Source organism: Gavialis gangeticus, unplaced genomic scaffold (assembly GCF_001723915.1).
Source record: "Gavialis gangeticus isolate Ggan-Ray unplaced genomic scaffold, GavGan_comp1, whole genome shotgun sequence".
Lineage (NCBI taxonomy): Eukaryota > Metazoa > Chordata > Crocodylia > Gavialidae > Gavialis > Gavialis gangeticus.
Genome location: NW_017729025.1, coordinates 100,255,856 through 100,275,628, shown reverse-complemented (window position 1 = coordinate 100,275,628; position 19,773 = coordinate 100,255,856). Strand labels below are relative to the sequence as shown.

At 41.8% G+C, this 19,773-nt stretch overlaps 1 protein-coding gene across 2 annotated transcripts in view; it reads right to left on the bottom strand.

Moving 5' to 3' along the window:
- Positions 1-1,184: 1,184 nt before the first annotated feature.
- Positions 1,185-19,773, bottom strand: part of LOC109298925 (astacin-like metalloendopeptidase) — a 25,249-nt gene continuing 6,660 nt past the window's right edge. For both annotated transcript variants that reach the window (XM_019519341.1, XM_019519340.1), the window contains 8 exons: positions 19,274-19,452; positions 12,779-12,860; positions 10,191-10,318; positions 7,948-8,063; positions 6,921-7,146; positions 5,325-5,443; positions 2,784-3,006; positions 1,185-1,370 (listed from right to left, as the gene is read on the bottom strand). In XM_019519341.1, the coding sequence (XP_019374886.1) occupies positions 1,357-1,370; positions 2,784-3,006; positions 5,325-5,443; positions 6,921-7,146; positions 7,948-8,063; positions 10,191-10,318; positions 12,779-12,860; positions 19,274-19,452 (1,087 nt within the window). In that variant the 3' untranslated portion in view covers positions 1,185-1,356. The remainder of the gene's footprint in view (positions 1,371-2,783; positions 3,007-5,324; positions 5,444-6,920; positions 7,147-7,947; positions 8,064-10,190; positions 10,319-12,778; positions 12,861-19,273; positions 19,453-19,773) is intronic.

Here is a 19,773-nt window from a genome sequence, read left to right as displayed (position 1 = left end):
GCTGCAGGTTCCAAGCCACATGCCATTTTCCCCAGACCATGCCTCAGACATGTCCTTTATACTACAACCACCATATAATTCACACTCTACAAGGGTTTTGGACCAAGAGAATATCCAGGAAGTTTGTTAATCCAGTTTTGATATGTGCTGCTGGAGAAGCAAAAAGAGGTGGGAACAGAAGCCAGAATCTAACCCTGACTGGACATGCTCAGAAGCTTAACACACACATTAGCAGAGTCACTTCCCATCACGGTCTCCTTAAGGGATTATGACACGGTTACAGGTTAGATAACGCTGTTCCATAAAAGATCTCTTCAAGGAAATGGACATGTAAAGGAGCAGCAGACAAGTACTTCCTGGATGGCCCAAGTGGGGCAGGGGGAGAAGCTAGCTCTTCTGTCTACTTGGCAACTTTGCTCTCATACCTAGACCCCAAGCAGGGGTTACAACCTCAAAGATTGTGAACTGTGCCCAAATTATTGCCAGAAACCAAAGGAAACTACAAGGTGTGGATGCCTGTGGGACCAAGCTGTGCTAGGAAGGGAGGCACTGGGATGGCGCCCTACCATGCTCTTGTATTAACATGACTTTGTGTGCACAGTCACTCCAGCCTGAATAATTTGATTTCTATCCTGCTTAGTGCTGTTGACACTTGCAGGATTTTAATACAGAATAAATTATTAAAAGGGTCTGTAGAAGCAAAGAGATGATCAAATAATGAGAACAACCTATGTTCATGTTCCCACTGTAAATAATAAAATCTAAAAGAGAAGATGTTCCTTGGGCCATCCAGGAAGTACTTGAAAAAATTGATTCATCTTAAATCTATCTTCTGGTAGTAATATTGCAAAATGGAATATTTTTCCATTGCAATGTTTGAGGGGATCTTTCAAACTTAATTGCTTTTCATTGCAGAAAGGGCAACGTGCTGCAGACCATAATGATGTTGTTAATGACTCAGCAGGTTGAGCACTCTTTAGTCTAGGGAAATATCTGTTGTGATAAAATGAGAGACTACACCCCCAAAGCACCTGCCCAGTCTTCACCCTAGGGCTACTATATTGCACCCAGTGACCTAAGGCCCAGAGGAGACACTCTGGCAGCCAGGGAAAGGTAGAATACAGGGACACTCCAATCCTGCACCATGACCCCTGTCACTTCCCCAGTAACCAGTCAACTGTAGACGTGCCCTTAGATAATGAAACATTCATGCTGATAGTGAAAATTAACCAGTGCATAGAAGAAACAATATTTCAGGCTAATGATGAAGAGTGAGAAGAATCTATGTTCTCCGGAGGATTCTTGTCTTTCTTCCTGACACTGGGGAAGAAGCAGCTTTTTCTTCTACAGTTTTCTTCATGATGGCATAACTGCAAAAAGACAAAATGTGCTTGGATCTTGCATTCTGGTCTAAACTATGTTGTACCTGAAACAGAGCTAGTACTCCACAATACCCCCTGAGGATTCAACTTGTGCTACCAGAAACCAAGGGCACTTAGTACTTGATTTCAAACCCACTAAGGCCAGTGCATGTCAACAGGCTTTGTATGAGGTTCTTGGGCCTAGTTTAGGCATTGCTTCATTCAGTGTTGTAATGCCTAACTGACTTAGGAGTCTCAGTTTCATTTTCAAAAGTGATGTAGGTACAGAGGCGCAGATCCCCAAAAGTATTTTTGCACCTAACTCTCATATAAATCAAAGTCTCTCCTCCAAACAGTTTTTCTATGAAGCTCTGAACTTGTCTTCCAATACAATATGTATTTCTAAACACAAACAGACAAAAAGCTATGGAACCATCAAAACCTAACATCCATACCTCCTTATATCTCTTTGCCCTGCAGCATTTGTTACCACTTTTTTTTTCATCTTTATTTAGGGACAGATTTTTAAACAAGCTCCAGAACAGATTTGCAATAGAGATCAGTTTGTGTTTATATTGGTTTGCTCAAATCCTCAGCATCCAGCAATTCCTAAGAAGGATTTGTCTACACTGTATGGCTAGACCAGGTTAACAACACTCGAGTGACCTGGAGTATTTGTAATTCCACAGCAAATCCTCATGTTTCTGTTTCCTCACTGGTTCTGCATTCTTCCCTGTCTGGGATTATATCCCTTAATTTTTTTGGGTCACAACACTCCAAGAGACCATTCCTGCCCTCAGGGAAGCATGGGAACACTATAAGCATTCAAGTTACTGTCTATTCCTTGCTTCCTCACCAAAACGTACTTTATCCCAAGCTGAAATACAGTTAGGCTTTAACCCAACTGTGCAAACAACATGACTCCAAAGCACAAATAATCACAGATCTAAGGGTTTTGGGTGTTGATGTTGAGAAGGTAGTTTGGGCAACAACATATGTAGGAGCCTGGGCTAAGACTATCCTATACATATGTCCTTGTGGCCAGCTTTTCAAAAGTGCTCATTAGCCAGCTTGCTGAACTCTTGAAAACCTGTCTCATAGCTTTCACTTCTGCCCTGTATTCATCTGGACAATCCCAGCAGTGACTGATATGTTGTAATTACTTGTTTAACTCTGACAGCCTTAGACTGAAAGGTCTTTAAGATAGGAATATTGACTTCTATTTATCTGTAATGCACAATGCAAATTTATACTGCTGCATAGATCAATAAATAATAGCAACTTATGCCCAGGCCTTCAGGGATATTTAGGCATATATGTTTCTTTGAAATCAAAGGGATTTGGACCTTAGCCCAAAGCTAACTAGTCTCTCACTTTTATTAATATTCCCCAGCACCACTTCATGCTTGCAATAGTACTTACCAAAAGTGTAATTAATCATGAATCCATGAAACACCCAAACTATATCACTGTGAAATTCTACCAGCACAAAATTCTCAGTAGAGGTAAATTCTGGGATCTTCATTGTCCCACAGTATGGGCCAGCAGCGGGGGATGTGGGCCGGCTTCCATTGTGAATGACCAAGTAGTCATACCGGCATTCATCAATATCTTCCAACTCAAAGAAAACCACTTTTAGAAATATCTGTAAAAATTACAACAGAAACTTTGCCTGCATCTTATAGCCTTTCCCCTACCCTTTGCCTGTCTTGCATATCTAAACTCTAAGGACCGTATCCTATTCCACCTACAATATGAATAAGTGGATTTAGGAACCAAAGTGCAATTCCATGCTGGAGTCCCAAAAAAATACATTAATGCAAAAGGTAAGTGGGTTCTTTTCCACTTTGCTGCTTTTTAGTGATTTGGTCTTACAGACAAGCTGATGGCAAATTACAAAAGTAGGAGCATTCATAAATTTTTCAGGACTTGAACAAGGGGGCATTAAAATTGTGATAGGAACAGAATCCACCTCTAAATTCTTTGGTACAAAAGCTGTCTTTCACTGTGCTTGCAATGGTACCCTCTGAGTTAGGCTCTAGGCTGTACTACAATGCAAATTATTAGTAGTAATAGCATTTTGTGTTTGCTGAACTCAAAAGTCATTTGGACTGCAGGTGGCAAGGGATGGGAGGCACTCTTGAGCCATTTGGTTAATCTCCTGTGTTTGGTTAATCTCCAGACACTAATGTGCCTGCTACTAGGTGAGCCAGGACCATGACCCAGGTGCAGGTTGCCGGGGCAACCAGGGGAAGCAAGTACCCAACACCTGCATGGTCAGCTGACAGGAAGGGGACAGGGCCTGGCCCTTATATAAGCCACAGGTGGAGGCCAGGAGAGGCCCCTGCCTGCGACCAAAGGAGAAGGAGCTCTGCCCTGAGTGAAGAAAGGGAAAAGCCTGAATGTGGGTGCAGCTGGTGATACGGGTGAGAGAGGAAGCACTTGTGGGGTGGCTGAGAGGATGTTTTAGCTGTGAGGCCTGAATTTAAGTTATAATGTGGAGGCTTGTGTTTTGTGTTTGTTGTTTACACCGGAGGAATGGGTGAGGCTATAAGGGGATGGAGGAGGCCTCACATGGGAACCATGACAGTGTGGGAGCCCCAGCCCCAAAGGGTGGGCAGCGAGAAGGCCCAGAGAGGCAGCGGGCAACGGAAAGGCCCCAGAGAGAGTGGGCAAGATAGACAGACAAACGTCCGGTCCATCAGCGAGGCTTGGGGCGTGATACAGGGGTGGTTGGAGCCATGCATAGCCCATGAGGCGGGGGTGCACCTGAACACCCATACCAAACACTGGTCTGGCATACCACAGGAACCGTAGCCAAGAGGACAAAGGGCAGCCTCCCTATGATTTAGAAGATTAAAGACAAGGTGGGTGAGATTCTGAGGGTGCTTGGAGCACGCTTGGCACGGTACAGAGAGGGGACCTAGGGGCAGCACGGCGACCATAGGACTCCATCCTGCTACATCCTGCATTAGGGCAGGATTGAGTTTTAATTCATCAGGGAAACGAGTAGAGCTATACTACTTCCAGTTGCATGAGCTACATTATCTCCAGTTATTATATTATTAATAATATAATTAATAATATAACAATATTATCTCCTGTTATTATTATATAAATATATTTTATATATATATTATTTCCAGTTACATGAGCTATATTATCTCCAGTAGTCATGAGCTACTGAGCAGTCAGAATCACAAAAAAGTCATTCCTCAGTGCAACTGAGCAGTTACTCATTACTGCACTGTTGTTTAGTACTTGTATATTCAAGTACTAAATGACTACACAGTAATGACTGCGCAGTCAGTGTCTCATGTAGATGTGGCCAAAATGTAGTAGAATAGTCCTTCTTGTAATCATAGAATCATAGAAAAATGAGGGCTGGAAGGGATCTCAGGGGGTCACCTAGTCCAACCCCATGCTCAAAACAACTATATCATCCCAGCTAAAGTTTTGTCTAACCAAGCCTTAAAAACCTCCAAGAAAAGAGACTCCACAACCCCTCTGGGTAACCTGTTTCTGTGCTTTACTACCCTCTTACGTGGAAAAGTTTTTCCTAATATTTAACCTAACCTTCCCTTGCTACAATTTGAGACCGTTGCTCCTTGTTCTGTCATCTGCCACTGAGAACAGTCTAGCTCCATCGTCATTGTAACCACACTTCAGGTAGCTGAAGGCTGTTATTAAATCTGCCCCCCAACCCCAGTTGTCTCTTCTCTAGACTAAATAAGCTGAGTAGTGCAAAAAGATAACTAGTCAATGAGCATTACTGGATGCAGCAGCCTAGCCCTTAACCAAGTTATCAGGCTCAGTAAAGTCAAAAGACTGCCCAAAGCCAATAAGGTAAATGCATATCCAATATCCAGTTCTGTAGCTGCCTTTAATGCCCCAGCCTATGCAATAAAACTCCTATTTAATGAGCATTGCTGGAGCCAATAAACTAGCCCACCCATACCTCACCTGGTATCCTGGAGGTGCACCAACAATCCAAAAACAGTCCTGGTTTTTCGGATATTTGTTGGGGTAGTTTGGAGAAGTAATGACCCCATATGCATTTGTAAAAGTACCTCCACATTTCACTAAGGGAAAAAGAAACAGATCCGTACAGAGATAATGTCAAGATAATATATTGAGAGCAAGAAGAAACACAACTATTTATATTCCTTTGTATTCTGTCATAGGGAAAAGAGGAAATTTATCCACTGAAAGATTACTTTTAGGCAGCTTATTCCTATGGCTAACACCTATACCTGTAATTGCTTTAAAAGAGCTGAGAACATAGGCAATGTATTTGCTACAGAAAAGAGGGGTCACATGCAACTGTATCGGAGAAAGAATTATGTCCAGCAATCAGTTCATCCACACATAAAATGCAGCCACCTCCAACTGCACATTGCAATATTACTAAAGATTTGAGTTTCAGAACATGAAAAATATTAGAGTCAATAGGATCACAGGAAAGTAGAACTGAAAGGGACCTAAAAAGGTCATCTGGCCCAGCATTTCTCAACTTGTGGGTCACAACCCAAATGTGGGTCATAAGAATATATGGAAGGGTCACAAACAAACTTTAAAAATGAATACTTAAAGGAGAAAAACCTTGGGAATCCGTGGCTTTTCCTTTGATGCTTGGCAGAGTTTCAGCCTGCAAGGGGCTGCTTGGGGGGGCCTCCATACCCCCCACCCCTTACCCCACACACTGGGGGGCTGGGGTGGCAGGCAGTGGGTCAGGAGTAAGGGGCACTAGGTCTGGCCATCAATATTTACAAATGGGTCCTGGTACAAGAAAAGGTTGAAAACCACTGATCACCAACTTATATTTCTCTGCTGCAGCTTAAGTCCATTGCTCCTAGTCACATATGCCCTAAAGCCATAGAGAAAAGGCTATCTTCACCTCTCTGTAATTGCCTTCATCAGTCTTTTCTCCAGACTAAATTACCTTAGTTCTTATATCCATTGAAATTTACCAAAAAATTGTGGTCCTTTTTCTTACTTATAAAAAGTGTCATGGGACCTTCTAGCACCTACATGTGGCCAGGACTGTGCTTTCACATCTCAACAGAAAGATTTATTGCCTAGAGGCACAGTGCCCTCCAGTACTACATAGGAGCATGGTGAAGAACTAAAACCATTTCCTGTAGTACCTGTGCATTTCTGAGTGGTCTCTACTCAGGTCTGGGATCACAGCAAAGAGGAGTCACTGGGCCTTATAGTGTTCTACAGCTTCTTTTCACCCTGTGGATATACTTTTTCTGTCATCTACTGTTGTTCAGTTCCTTGAATTTACAACAAGTTACTCTTAGAGACCCCAGCAAGGATTCACAGATCTCCAAATGGACACGGGATATAAAGGTTGTTGGTCCTAGGGCCATGGAAAACTCTATTTTTCATTTCCCAATCTAAAAGCCACCAGGTTTAAGCAGTTGCTATGTGTGGTAAAAAGGACATGGAAAGATTACAGCAATAGGATGGGTGTATTCTTGCAAACTTGCACAAAATGTTAAGTTCTCAGGAGTGTTTGCCAAGCAAGCTCTGTAAATGAGGAGCTGTCCTCACCATGACTATAGGAGGCTGTGAAACCTGTTCCTGCAATAGCCATATCACTCACAAACTCTATAAGCATCATGTGTCCAGAAGCCACCAGTGCTGGTAATGGAGCCACCCCACAATACTTGTCCAGCAAGATCCGGGCGTTTCTGCTGCTTCCATCATAAATGCGAATGTAGTCCGAAGCACAGTCTGGAGAAGACTGAAGGCTAAATTCCTGAAACTGCAGGAAAACCTGAAGAGGAAAAAAATCCAGAAAATTAAAATCTTCCCTGGCACCTGCTCTTTTTTATTCTCATTTAACCCTGAATCAAATCTCCTATCTACGTGAAGGTTTTCCTGTGAATCTGTTTTAGAAAGGATCTTCCTCAAACCCTGAGCTCCTCTCACAGTCCTTATTCAGAAGAGTAAACCTTTTCCTCTGCTGTTTTTTCCCTTTTCCACCATCCCCACTTATTATCCTTTATTTTCCTGTCCTTCTTTTCATTGATGCGTCTTCCATCTTGCTAGTCCTTCCATGGTCATCTTCCCTTACCTGCCTCCAGCAATACTGCCCTTGAATCCATTTTACTTCTGGTCTAGTTTTCATCAGCTGCCAGCCTCTTTTTCACAACTCTGCAACTCTTCAGTTCTGCCTTAGTGATTCCCTCTCACAGAACCAACCATTAGATCATCTAGTCAGATCTTTATAAAAATGCCATCCAAATTATATTATTAAATTTTCATCTATTTGCAGCTGTATTGAGCCAAATACCATATGTTTAGTTAAAGCATATCTTCCAAGATGACGGCCAGTCTGAAGACATCAAAAGATGGAAAATATGCCACTTGCTTTGCCAGTTTGTTCCAATGTTTAATCGCTCTTACTATTATTTGACATAATATATGATACATAATGATATAATTGCAGAAACTGCTATTTTTGTCTTGTGTTCACATAGCTCCTGAAACAGTGAGATCCTGGTCCATTGGTAGAGCTATAACGATGATGATGATACAAGAATAATACATGAACATCCTTTTTCCTAAAAGTCACCTTGTTCTGTGGAATTCGTATGAGCCAGAGGCAATTGCTATTGTCTGGGTATGGAGATGGGTAGTTGGCAGAGGAGAAGGTGCCATTAGCATTAGGAAGTACACTGCTACAGCGATCTGAAGGAAGAACAAAACAGTTCTGAGGAAAATAAGAGGTGCAGAAGAATCTCGTTCAAAAGGAAAAGGAGACAGAGCTAGCTCAATTCATTAATGTCACTCATGTTTTTAAAAGCATTAATTGTCACGTTTACTAATGTGTCAGAGTTCTCCTACAGAAAGAATTAATTGACTGTCAGTGAAATAATGATGCTAATAAAAGAAAATCGTGAGCCATTGTGATGTTTCTTGATTAAGATCACACTGAATCACACACATTAATACAATAAGCCCCTGATCCTTCACAAACATGTTTAACTTCAATCAAAAAGTAGTTCCATGGAAGTCCACGGATCTATTCTCATGGGTAAATTTAATGACATGCACAAGTGTGTGGAGAATCAGACTCTTGGGATGCAGAATGTGGCAAAATAAACAATGATAATCATTGTGAGCTGGTAGTAGTACACTGCACTGTGCAGGGACAGAGGAGCTGCCTTATTAGATTAATTCATTGGCTCTCCAAGTCTGGACTCTGTCTGTCTGTCTATGTCTTACATGCATGGCCTTCATTACCATGACTTTTGGGTATCTTCCAAAATGTCTAAAGGCAAAGCCATAGCACTCTTCCTTTCTCTCTCACTATTCTCTTGAGTCAGCAAAGTTTAGACTGTTTTGGAGAGCTTTTGTTTTCTTGTATTTTTTCTTTTCTGGTTTTTGGTGAGGAGTACTTGTTTCTTGAGGGGTGTTTTTTTGGTGAGGAGGTTTGTTGTGCTTGCTTTAATTTGATTTGGTTCTTGATATTTTTAATCTGGTCTTTTCAACTCCCCAAAACAAAGTCACCTGTTCAGTGCTTCCTCTGAAGGGTGATTTATTCCTAGCTCTCATCAGCTATCATCCCACACACTGAAACTGGAGGTTTAATTACTCTTAGCATTTTCACAACATGCACAACTGCTACACAGGGTTCTTTGTGACTAGTGATCTCCAGAAGGAGAGTAAAATTAAAGACTGGGAGGAAACTACTCTCAGCACCCACTTTTGTTCTTAGTTACCCAGGGGTAATAACACTTATTTTGATTAATTATTGTAGGAGTATTCATGAAGTCTTCACTCATCCAATTTAAAGCAAATTTAGGCATTCTGATGCTAAGATAATAGCATGTCTCTTGTCTATTTCCTGGAAACTGATTGAATCACAGATGTTAAAGATGGAAAATACCAGTACCTACTAGATCAGTTAGCTCAGTTGGGGCCAATATTTTTGGCAAGCATACCACAAGGTAAGCACTAGACACTCCTTGAGTGCCACTCTAATCCCCTTCCCTTGGCTGACCTGTTGCTTTGCTCTCTCCTCCGTCCCCTGTCTGTTACTGTGTTCTCTGCTCTCTCCCCAGTCTGCTGTTGGCCACATACGGGGCTGCCCATGTCATTTGTGGCACACGTGCTGGGGTTTGGTCACCCCTAAATGAGCTCGTCCACTGGGAGTCAGAGCAGAGAAGAATTTCTAGCACTTTATCAATGCTGTTTTAAATATCTTGAGCAATGGGTTCCTACCAGCTCCCAGTGCTCCTGGACCCTCAGATACCATAGGGATGACTGTGGGATGGGTAGACAAAGAACAAGGTACCTAACATAAAACACCATAACCAAGGAATTCCCCTCAAATTGCAGATTTGATGTACACTATAGCTAACCTAAAGTACATCCATGTTTGCAGCCCCATGATCATTATCTTACTGACAAAAATTACAACTGGCCTGTAACAGGGATAAATGTCTTTCTAAATCACAATCACGGCTGAGGAAATTTCATGTTTGCAGATTTTGGAGATTTTCTGAAGAGAGAAATTCTCAGAGGCAGCTTCTGTGACTCAGAAAGATGTTGAGCATATACAACAGGTTCAGCACCTCTTGAAAATTACAGTCAGATGAAAAATGACCCTTGTGAAAAGGGTCAATACAAAGCCTATACACCATTTATGACTTTTGTGACCTTCAAGGTTCAATCTAGCTCTAAATGCATCCTGGCCCTCTTTCTGTTTTGGATCTTTTGAGAAAGTGGTGAGATGAATTCTTGGGGTAAATCTGGCAGCTTCTAATTATATTAATTAGCATAAAATGTGTGTCTAGTACTTGGGGCACTTACTGCAGTTATAGATCTTATTGATTTTAGCCACATCCAGGTTACTCAGTCCATATCTCTGTCCAATGGGTACAGAAGGATCAGGAATTGGTACGATAGTCGCTTTCCCAGAGGTGTTAGAGAAAGCATAGCTTCAGAAATGGGAAAAATAACATTACCAGATCAAATTCCTTTTAAAATTATACAAGTTTTGCTACTGTAAAAAAAACAGTAATGTACCATCTACATACAATTTTGAATGGAATAAATAAATGGAAGAGGGCAAACAAAGAACACTCAGAGGAATGAGATATAAGAAGCAGCAGTGAAGTAGCAACCTCGAGCCTGGCAAAAATAAAAATAAGAAACAACGGAGAAAGGTACCATTTGTTGGAATGATTCTGTTCACATGATGCAGGAAGCGAGTGATATCTTTTATTGGAGCTGTTGGCCACAAAGGACCAACTCTCGGGATCATCATAAATTCTAGTTTATTGGACAGGATGTGAAGTTACCAATAAACTCATAAATGCAAAATTTGAGTTATGAGTGGTACTAGTCACCTTAGCGTGTGCGCGCGCGCGCGCGCGCGCACACACACACACACACACACACACATAACCACTCGCTCATTCAAACCCATGTCATTTAAACCCATGTAGTGTAGCGTATAGTAGCTGCTGTAGTGATTGTGAGAGCACTGGTATCAGTATATCTACCTATCTGAGGCCCTGGAGTCTGCTGTCAACGGTCAGCTTCCTTCAAGGCGATGTCTTCTCCAGAAGGGGGTCGCCTGCTTGTCCTTCTGTCTTGATAGGTCAGGTGCTCAATGAGAGGGCACCACTGAGGGTCGCGCTTCACTGCCTTTTATCCTTTTCTGGCAGACTTGTGTGATCCCCCATCATCATCTTGGCTGCCCAATCCAGAGGTCACTGTCCCACGTGGGTTTTGAGTAGTACATGACAACTGTTAGTCACAGGGTTCCCTGCCTGCTGGTACCTGAAGTTTCAGGAGTCCATCCTTGACTTAATGGCTGTATTGTCATGGGTTACAGGAATAGTCAATAGAGTGGGTGCTTAGTTCCAAGAATCAGTTCCTTGGCTTGATTACCATAAAATGGCTTGTAGAATAGAGTTTTGCAATGGTAAGTTTCTCTGACTAGACTATTGTTAATTAACAGCCAAAGGTACTTGGTTTGTCATTTATACTCGCATTCATTCAAGGGACTGCCCAATATAGCAGATTTTATCACTTTACAATTACAGTTTCAATGCAGGCTTTAACAATGGTACAGGGTGTAACTTCATTCTGTAGGGAGTACATTGCTTAAGGGTTTAAAAGTATAAAATATAAAATGCCACGGTAAAGACGAGATGGATGGAATACAAAAACGCACTGTGAGAAATATATAAAAATGCAACGTGAGATAGTGAAGCTCAAAGGTAACTGGGGACAGTAAATGAGTTGTTAGCACCAGGATATATTTACAGTCTTTGAAGTGAATATTTTAGTTCTTTTGTTTTCTTTAGTGACACTGAGCTTAAATTGATATGTAGATATAGTTTGTAGGTTTATCCTACAGAAAGCCACTTCAGCTTTCTGGCTTGCTTTGAGCCTTGCCACACCCATACAATGAGTGTGCTAGGTCTCTGCCAATACATAGAAGGAAAAAGAAATGCACAAAATGGGGAGGAGGCAGAAAAGAAGGGAAATGTCCAGAAGGGAAATGTACAAAGGGGGCTTTCTGCTTCAGAGCACATGTATAGTTAGGAAAAACTTTAATCAGGCTTTCGGACCCAAAAAGTGCCCTTCTTCAAGTCTGAGAAAGAAGCAGACAGTACAAGCTAAATACCAAATAAAACAGTGTTCTCACATATTCCCAGAACAATTATGGCTACAACAACATCCTGACAAGTTGTTGAACAGAACGAGCTGTTTTGCCATTGGAGATAATCAGTAGCAGTTACTGTCTCAGCTCCTGATTTTTTGTGTACTTGAAACTAATACTTGCTGTTCCTTGCCTTCAGCTAAACAAGCCTTTTTAATTTTAATTACTGTTTTACTGTGAAAAATGCTCAGAAATTTTCTCTTTGCTAGTGGAAATGTGGGACAAGGTGCCTGGTGCAGGCGTACACGTTAAGGGCTAAACTGTGGCATTAAACCATAAGCAAAGATAACATGATATTCAAAAGGTGCTACACAACATTTTTATTATGTAGGGGGGATCCTCCTTCTCTTTCATAGTACTGTTGCTTTAATGACTTAGTGATATCATTAAGAGACCTGTCTCTACAGAACTTAGCAGAGATGGCTCAGAATTCAGAGGCATGGTAGTGCTAAATGTAAAGTTATGGCTATAGATAGGCCTTTAATTTAAATCATTAGTGAAGTGAGAGGAAATGTTGCTTTCTTTTTCAGCCTTATCCCTTTCTATCTTTACTAGAAATAAATCTGGTAGAAGGGATAAATTCCTTCTTACTCCTGCATATCCCCTCATTCAGAGTAAATACCATAAGTCATTCCCTATAAAAATCAACTTTGTGTCCTAAATCTGAACAGAAGACATGAGCTCTTCTTGCTTCTGTACAAGAAAAACTCAAAGGCCAACTTACGCGCCATAGTGCATCACTGAGAAATAGTCATAAGGAAGACCCAGGTTATTGGAATTCACTTTCCCAAAGTTCTCTTGTTCCCCTGTAAGGTAAGAGAGCCATATTTCCATCAACAAAAATAGGATCATGACAAAGGAGCAAAAAAACATTATTAAAGTGATGCTGCAGTTTGCAGAGAACTTGAACTGTTATCATAACCCTAATACGGGAACATGTTTTTTATTCAAAACCATCTAAAGCCCACATGAGTCTTTCTGCTGACTCCAGTCAGTTTTGAATCAGGCCCTCATAGCTAAGTAAGTACTTCGGGCTTCAGTCTATATGAACTGGAGGCCAAAATCAACACCTTGATGCACATGTACTAATCTAATCACTAATCTCTGTCTATCTGAGCAATTTCTAGGGTATATTTCACTATTTAGACACAATAAACAGTACTGACTTCAACCTGATCTGCATACGTGAGTCCAAAAGTAGCATTTGTCTCCAAAGCTGAATCTATGGCCCCCTCTACATGTTGCAGGTATTATGCAATTAACTAGTTAAATACACAATTACCTGGAGACCAGTTACACATCCAAAGTAGCTATCACACAATAAAAAGCTCCATCTAGCTATAAAGTTAGACCTCAAAAATGTGTACTGGCTTTATAGGTGGTTGCTATTGAGCTTTAATTTGTATATATAGCAGAGTGTTCTTTCAACACATGTGAATTTACCCCTTCAGGTGATGGGGCTCCCAGCCATGGGGGTGCACCATGTCCAATGTAAAACCCCCAAGTCATAGGGATTTCTGCAGTTGTGATTCCAAGGACTCAGGGGTGTGGGAAACTCCTGGGGTAGATCATCCTTCAGCAATCCTTTAGCCCCCAGAGTTTCTCCACATCCCCAGGGCAGGGAGATTGCCCCTTGGGCAATTCTTCCTGCTCCAGGGGTTTCCCACACCCTAAGTTTGGGGAGATTGCTGCAGCAGTGATTCTCCAGCCCAGGGATATGTGGGGTGCCCCCGCAGCTGGGAGCCCCTCAACTGAGGTTCAGGGGCTCCCAGCAGCAGGAGCTTGTTGGTGCAGGGGGAGCCTGGGATGTGACAGACCCAGATCCCACCATGCCTAATGGCTGGTGCAAGGGGGGCCCAGGATCAAGGCTCCCAGTTGCAGGCTCCCCCTGCACAACTGGTAAGGTCCAATGGGATCTAATGTGCAATCCCACAATCATGCCTCCTCTCATGCACATGTTTATCCTTCAGTTACACCAAAGTATATCTTATGGGCAAACCCTGAGGTCTTTAATGTAAGGGTTCAGCCAGGATGGAGGCAGCCAAACCTGCATAGGTGGAGGGTCAAGGGCAACGAGGGGGTCAGTAAGGTGGAGGCACAGGTTACCAGAGCATCAGGTTAGGATATGGGCCGGTGGAACAGAGAGTGTGGGACCAAGTTCCAGGGGAGACAAGAGAGGAGATCTAAGAAATATAATCTGAGACATAAATTGAGGTCAGGAGCCAAGGGGAAGAGAACCACTGCTGAGTTCCAGGGAAAATCCAAGATCAACACCAAGGAAACCAAGCTGAGTCAGGATGTCAGAGAAATCAGAGAGCATGGAGCCAATGCTGAGTTTCAGGGGAGATCCAAGATCAGGGTGAGGAAAAGACAAAGCCAGGTCAGAAGTCAGGAGAGCTGTGAATGACAGGCTTGCAGGGACAGACTGAGGCTGTGTCAAGGTTTGCTTGTAGCCTGAGTCTGCAAATGTGTTTAAAAGGGGTGAGTGGTGCTTTCAGCAGCCAGTCTGGTTGCAGAGAACTGGGTTAGTTACATTAGCCATGGATCAGGGACAGGTGTGGTCATTCATGAACTCAGCCCAGCCGGGCCTGCTTGGTCATAGTCCCTGACATTTAGTCAGTTTTGCTTAGCATTAATTCCCACTGATTTCCATTAGGATAAGCAACAGCAAGACCAACCTTCCCAAAGTAACAGCACTAGATAGATTCCTAGGGAACCCTCCTTCCATCCAAGGTAGTTACAAGATAGCTCCTATCACCATAGCAACTGAACCTCTAATAGTCTTTTTTTCTGTTTATCCTTATATCACCTTTATGGAATAGAGAAGTACTGCTGTGTCTGTTTTATAGATGTAAAGCTAAGGCACAGAGACATAAAACCGTGACCGTACTATTACCCTGCTGATCCTGGAACCATCACCAAAAAAACATGCCCTTCTTACTCCACCCAAATCTGACAACTGCAGAACGTAGATGGCTCAGAAAGGTCCTAAACATGCAGCCCAGCACTATTGTCAGGCAGGTGAAATAGTGAGCAGTGATGGGGCGTGCATTCAGGTCTCTCTAAACTGTATACACTGCCAAATTGTCAGGCTGTGGTACATATGGGATAGACCAAAGCCCTGGGCATGTATCAGAAATTCAACTATTCAAATTCCTCCATATGCACAACTAAGCTGGAGGGTTTGTGAGTAGAACCAAATTACCTTTTCATGTCATTGCTGGTCCCAGCCAGGAAACCAGGAAATGCAAAGGCAGCTCAAAAATAAAAAAATAACTAAGGGGGGGAGGAGGAGCCAAGGTTTTTCACAGCACAAAAATGGTTTTGAGGTTGGGTGAAGATTCAATCAGTTCTTACCAGCATTTATTTAATCATCCCTGTTATAGCCTTATATCTATTTATAACAGTTTCCAGTTGCCTCTTTTTTAAAACTTGAAGAAGGAAATGAAAAACTGCTGTACTTTACTATAGTTTTTTTCCCCCTCTCTAATGTGTTTACATGTAGTAACCAGAAGATACTGAAGTTCCTCAACACTAAAGTTTTACTTGGGAACATCAAAAGCCTAGAGATTATAGATGACAATCTTCTCTAATACACTTCACCCAAGGTTCTACAAATGTGGGTTGTTATAAACATTAATTAATCTCACTTCAGTGAGGTATTAGTATTAGCCCTTGTTCTACAGATGGGATATCTGAGGCATCAAATACAAAAGAACACTTTTTTTCTTTAAATGCTAAAGTTTACCCCCAACTTCATATCATGTTCACTGCAAAGAGTGCTCAGCACCTCCTTTTAATATCATGAACAGATGGAGAAAAGAACATAGGTTCCATTCCAACCAAATACTAAAGCATGTGTTAAATCTAGTCTTAAGCTGCATTTCATTTAAGCTAAAATGAAAGCTCTATGCCAAGAAGCAGAACCCAGGCTTGTTTCCAAAACAAGACTGAGAAAAATAAACTAAGTTTCAAATATCTAAGTGTAAGCAGTAGACAGCAACAAAATAGCAATGGGAAACCCTCCAAAGTGAACTTCAGGGTGAAAAAATTACTGCAATCCCAGGGGGGGAAAAGGGAAAAGAAAGTTCTGGGAAATTAGAAAAGATCTCTAGGCCTGATATTGGACCACTGGAACCAATGAGAATCTTGCAACTGATGTATATGGGAGCAGGGTTGGGCAATTAGCAATATCTACCAGGAGATTTACTAGAAATGAGTCAGCTGGTAACAGCTAAATTTAAGGTTTCTTCAGATTAATTTAAAATAGCAATATTTATAAAATGAATGGAATGGGAAAGACACAGCTAATCATCCCCGTGATCTTCCAGTTTATATGTGGTATTCCTTTCTGTAGCTTTTCAGGCCATTTGCTTTTCTTTTCAGACTGTAAGCTGCTCAGGTCAGGGACTGTTGCTCTCTCTGTTTCACATTTGGGAAATGGCTGCAATAATATTAATAAGACAGTTGCTATGGGACACAAGCTGTGAGAAGAGATATACGCTGTGAAGGTTTGAATGGAAAAGTAGCTTCATCCTCACCTTGAGTGTCTCAGGCAATCCTGGAGATGCCTAGATCTCTTCTGTGCTCACACTATTCCTGCACTTTGCACTGCCTCAGCCTCCCATCTCCCCTGTCTTTTCATTCCCTTCTCTCACTTTTTTCTCGAAAATCTTTGCATTTTCCATCTAGTTCCCTTTGATATAAAAGTCTTCCTCTCCTTCTCTGTCCCCTTAAAACTTACTCTCTATGCAAACTCATCAGCTTCGACTTCCTCTCTATAACTTTCATAATCCAAAGAAGAGTAAAATAAAGACCTGTGAAGTCAGCTACATCTACCTCTCACTGCTTAAAAATGTCCAAGCCTGTAGCCCTCCTTTTGCTTAGTTGTGCCCTCCTTCCTGCCTCCACATCTGCTGTCCTTTCATTATAACCTAGGCACTGATCCTGATCTCATTTACATTTGTATAAACCAGGAGCCACTACATTTTTAGTCACTAGAGCAACAGTGCAAAAATGATTTGGATCCAAATGAGGTCCACAATCTTTGGTGTAATTTTAGATTGTAAACCCATTCAATCCACCACCCCCTCTTCAGACTTCTCTGTTAGGCACCATGCATCTATGTGGTAAGTAATTCTAACATTGCCATGCAAATAATTATAGTAATATCAAGTAAAAGGCAACACGACTGAAATTTTTTCAGGACAGTTTGGGAATAAAAAAAAAAACAACATTGGGGCAAATTGTTTTAGGGTTTAATATAGCATAAAAGGATTACACTCAGCAGCAAAGACCCATATATTTCAGTTGTGCCTGCGATAGGAGACTCAAATAATGCATGTTCTGAAATAATTGCCAGCATTGATATTCACTTTCCCATTCTCCTTAATCACTATGTATTGTTTGGAATCATTGAAGATGTAAAGATTTAAACTGATTATTATTATTTATTATCTGGCCAAGCACTGGGACAGATTACCTATAGAGTTTCCAGAATCTCCACCATTGGATGTTGTTAAGTGCAGATTAGACAAATATGTCAGGGATGGTTTGACAGGGATGATCCGGCTTTGATTAGACATTCTCCTTGTCATGGCTCCCTTCTAGCCATGTTTTTCTATTACTCCTATTACTTGAACACTGCAACTCTTGTAGCTTTGGCAGGCCAAAGTAACTGCACAAAAAGGGCTCTTGAAATCCATTTGCTTCCCCACTGTCCCCTGCTGTGACAGTCTCCTCTCTTCCATCCCCTTTTACTTCAAGGAAACCCTGCACTACCTCCAGCTGTCTCCCTGCCCTATCCCAGGGTCAATCACCCTGTCTCTCCAGCTACTAGGGTCTATGTGCACTCCCCATTTCTCGGTTGGGCACATGTGGAGCAAAAGTGGGTGGGCAGAGCCATGCTTCTTAATGTTGCAATCAGGAGCTCTATGAAAGTAGTATAGATATGTTCTCTCTCATGGCCTCCTTTTTCTCCCTTCAAGTTTTTCCAATTTCCTCAACAGCAAAAGGCCTCATTGATGTTGGGAAAATCAGATCAACAAAAAGGGAAGTGGGGCCATAGCCATATGGCACCTCTTCCCTCTGACTGGGAAAATCAAAGTTTCAAGCAGCTCTGTAGCCATCTGTAGAACAAAGAGTCATTAGATGGAAGACATTAATGGCATGCAACAGAACAACCACCCTTAATTTAGCTCTGTCCTTCCCATTCAATGGACTGTAATATATTAGCATGGAAGACTTATTTCCCAGGAAGAACACAAATTTTAATGGGGGAATGGAAATATAGGGTTATGGGGGGAAGTGGGAATGTAAAAACAGAGTATAGGGCCTGTGTATGGAGGAAACAGTAATGGGAGACATACACATCACTCATATGAGGGAGATTGGTAGACAGAGTCCCTGCCATGGTGGCAGAGGGGAAAATGGGGCAGACAGCTGCTGTCAACAGGGGTAGCATACAACCTGAAAGTGTGGGAGAGAACAGAGTAATGGTATAGTTTTCCTGAAGAATGGGTAGAGGAAGGAAGGAAGAATCCAGAAGATTGGGGGAGGCTGGCATGGCTCTTTATATTTTTTTAGATGATTAGACAGAGCAGTGGGAACCAGCCTTTTACGCAAGTGCCCAAGTTAACCACTGTACCCTCTCCAAGTGCCACTCCAATCCCCTTCCTCTGCCTGATTTGCTGCCCTGCCCCTGTTCCCTACTACTTCCCTTATTATATGCCACACAAAGAGGCAACCCATGCACTTTTGGCACCCATGTGGTATGTTGACCACCCTAAGATATATAATTCAGAATTGCCACATTAGTTACAGACAGAGACCAGACCTACACTACAAAGTTTTGGTGGTATCATCGTATTGGCTAGGAGCATGAAAAAAAAAAAAAAAAATCACGCAAACCCTCCCTGGTATAGTCATAGGAGCAAAACTCTTGAGTGTAGGCACAGCTTTCTTAACAAAAGCATATGCTTATGTTGACTTAAGTTTGTGTTGTTTAGGAAGAAGATATAACTCTTCTTGTTGAACGGATTGTGCATCCAACAAGTGGATTCTGCTGTGCTAGCTATTGTATAGACAAGGCCTAAACAGAGAAATGCCTACAGATCAAATTCAGCCAGTTGTTATAATTGTCATCTTCGTTGCTTCTACCACCATCCTGCCCTTCCTCAGCTCAGGCCACCAACTGTTTCTTCCTACATGGTGGACATACCTGCCATAATGTATTCCCACATAATCCTAACATAGTTGTCCCGGTCACTTCGGGACTGTTCATGTATAAAGCCCAGTGCATGGTTCAGTTCATGCTGAATTGCTCCTTTACTCATGCAGCCATTTTTCATCAGGGCCACCATCTGGGCTCCTCCAATCTTTCCAAAGAAAGACCAGCAGCTGAAAGGAACATGCAGTAAATAACCTAAGATGTTACATGCAACAAGTTCATGAGCTGCGTCGTTCTTATCTAGCCACCAAATACCTCTCAATATCTAGCAAAACAGGAAATACATAGTAAATAACTGATAATAGATCTGCTGGTTATTGTGAATTACCAGGCCAGAATTTTACTGGGGAGAAGTCAGGATTCTATGATATAGATTATATTTTTTAAAACAGTAAAGGAGCTGAGTCCACATTAAGACCAATGAGTTCTCAGAAAACACGTTTAATAGAATTGTATTTTTGACTAAAAGTTGGCAAAAAAAAAAAAAAAAA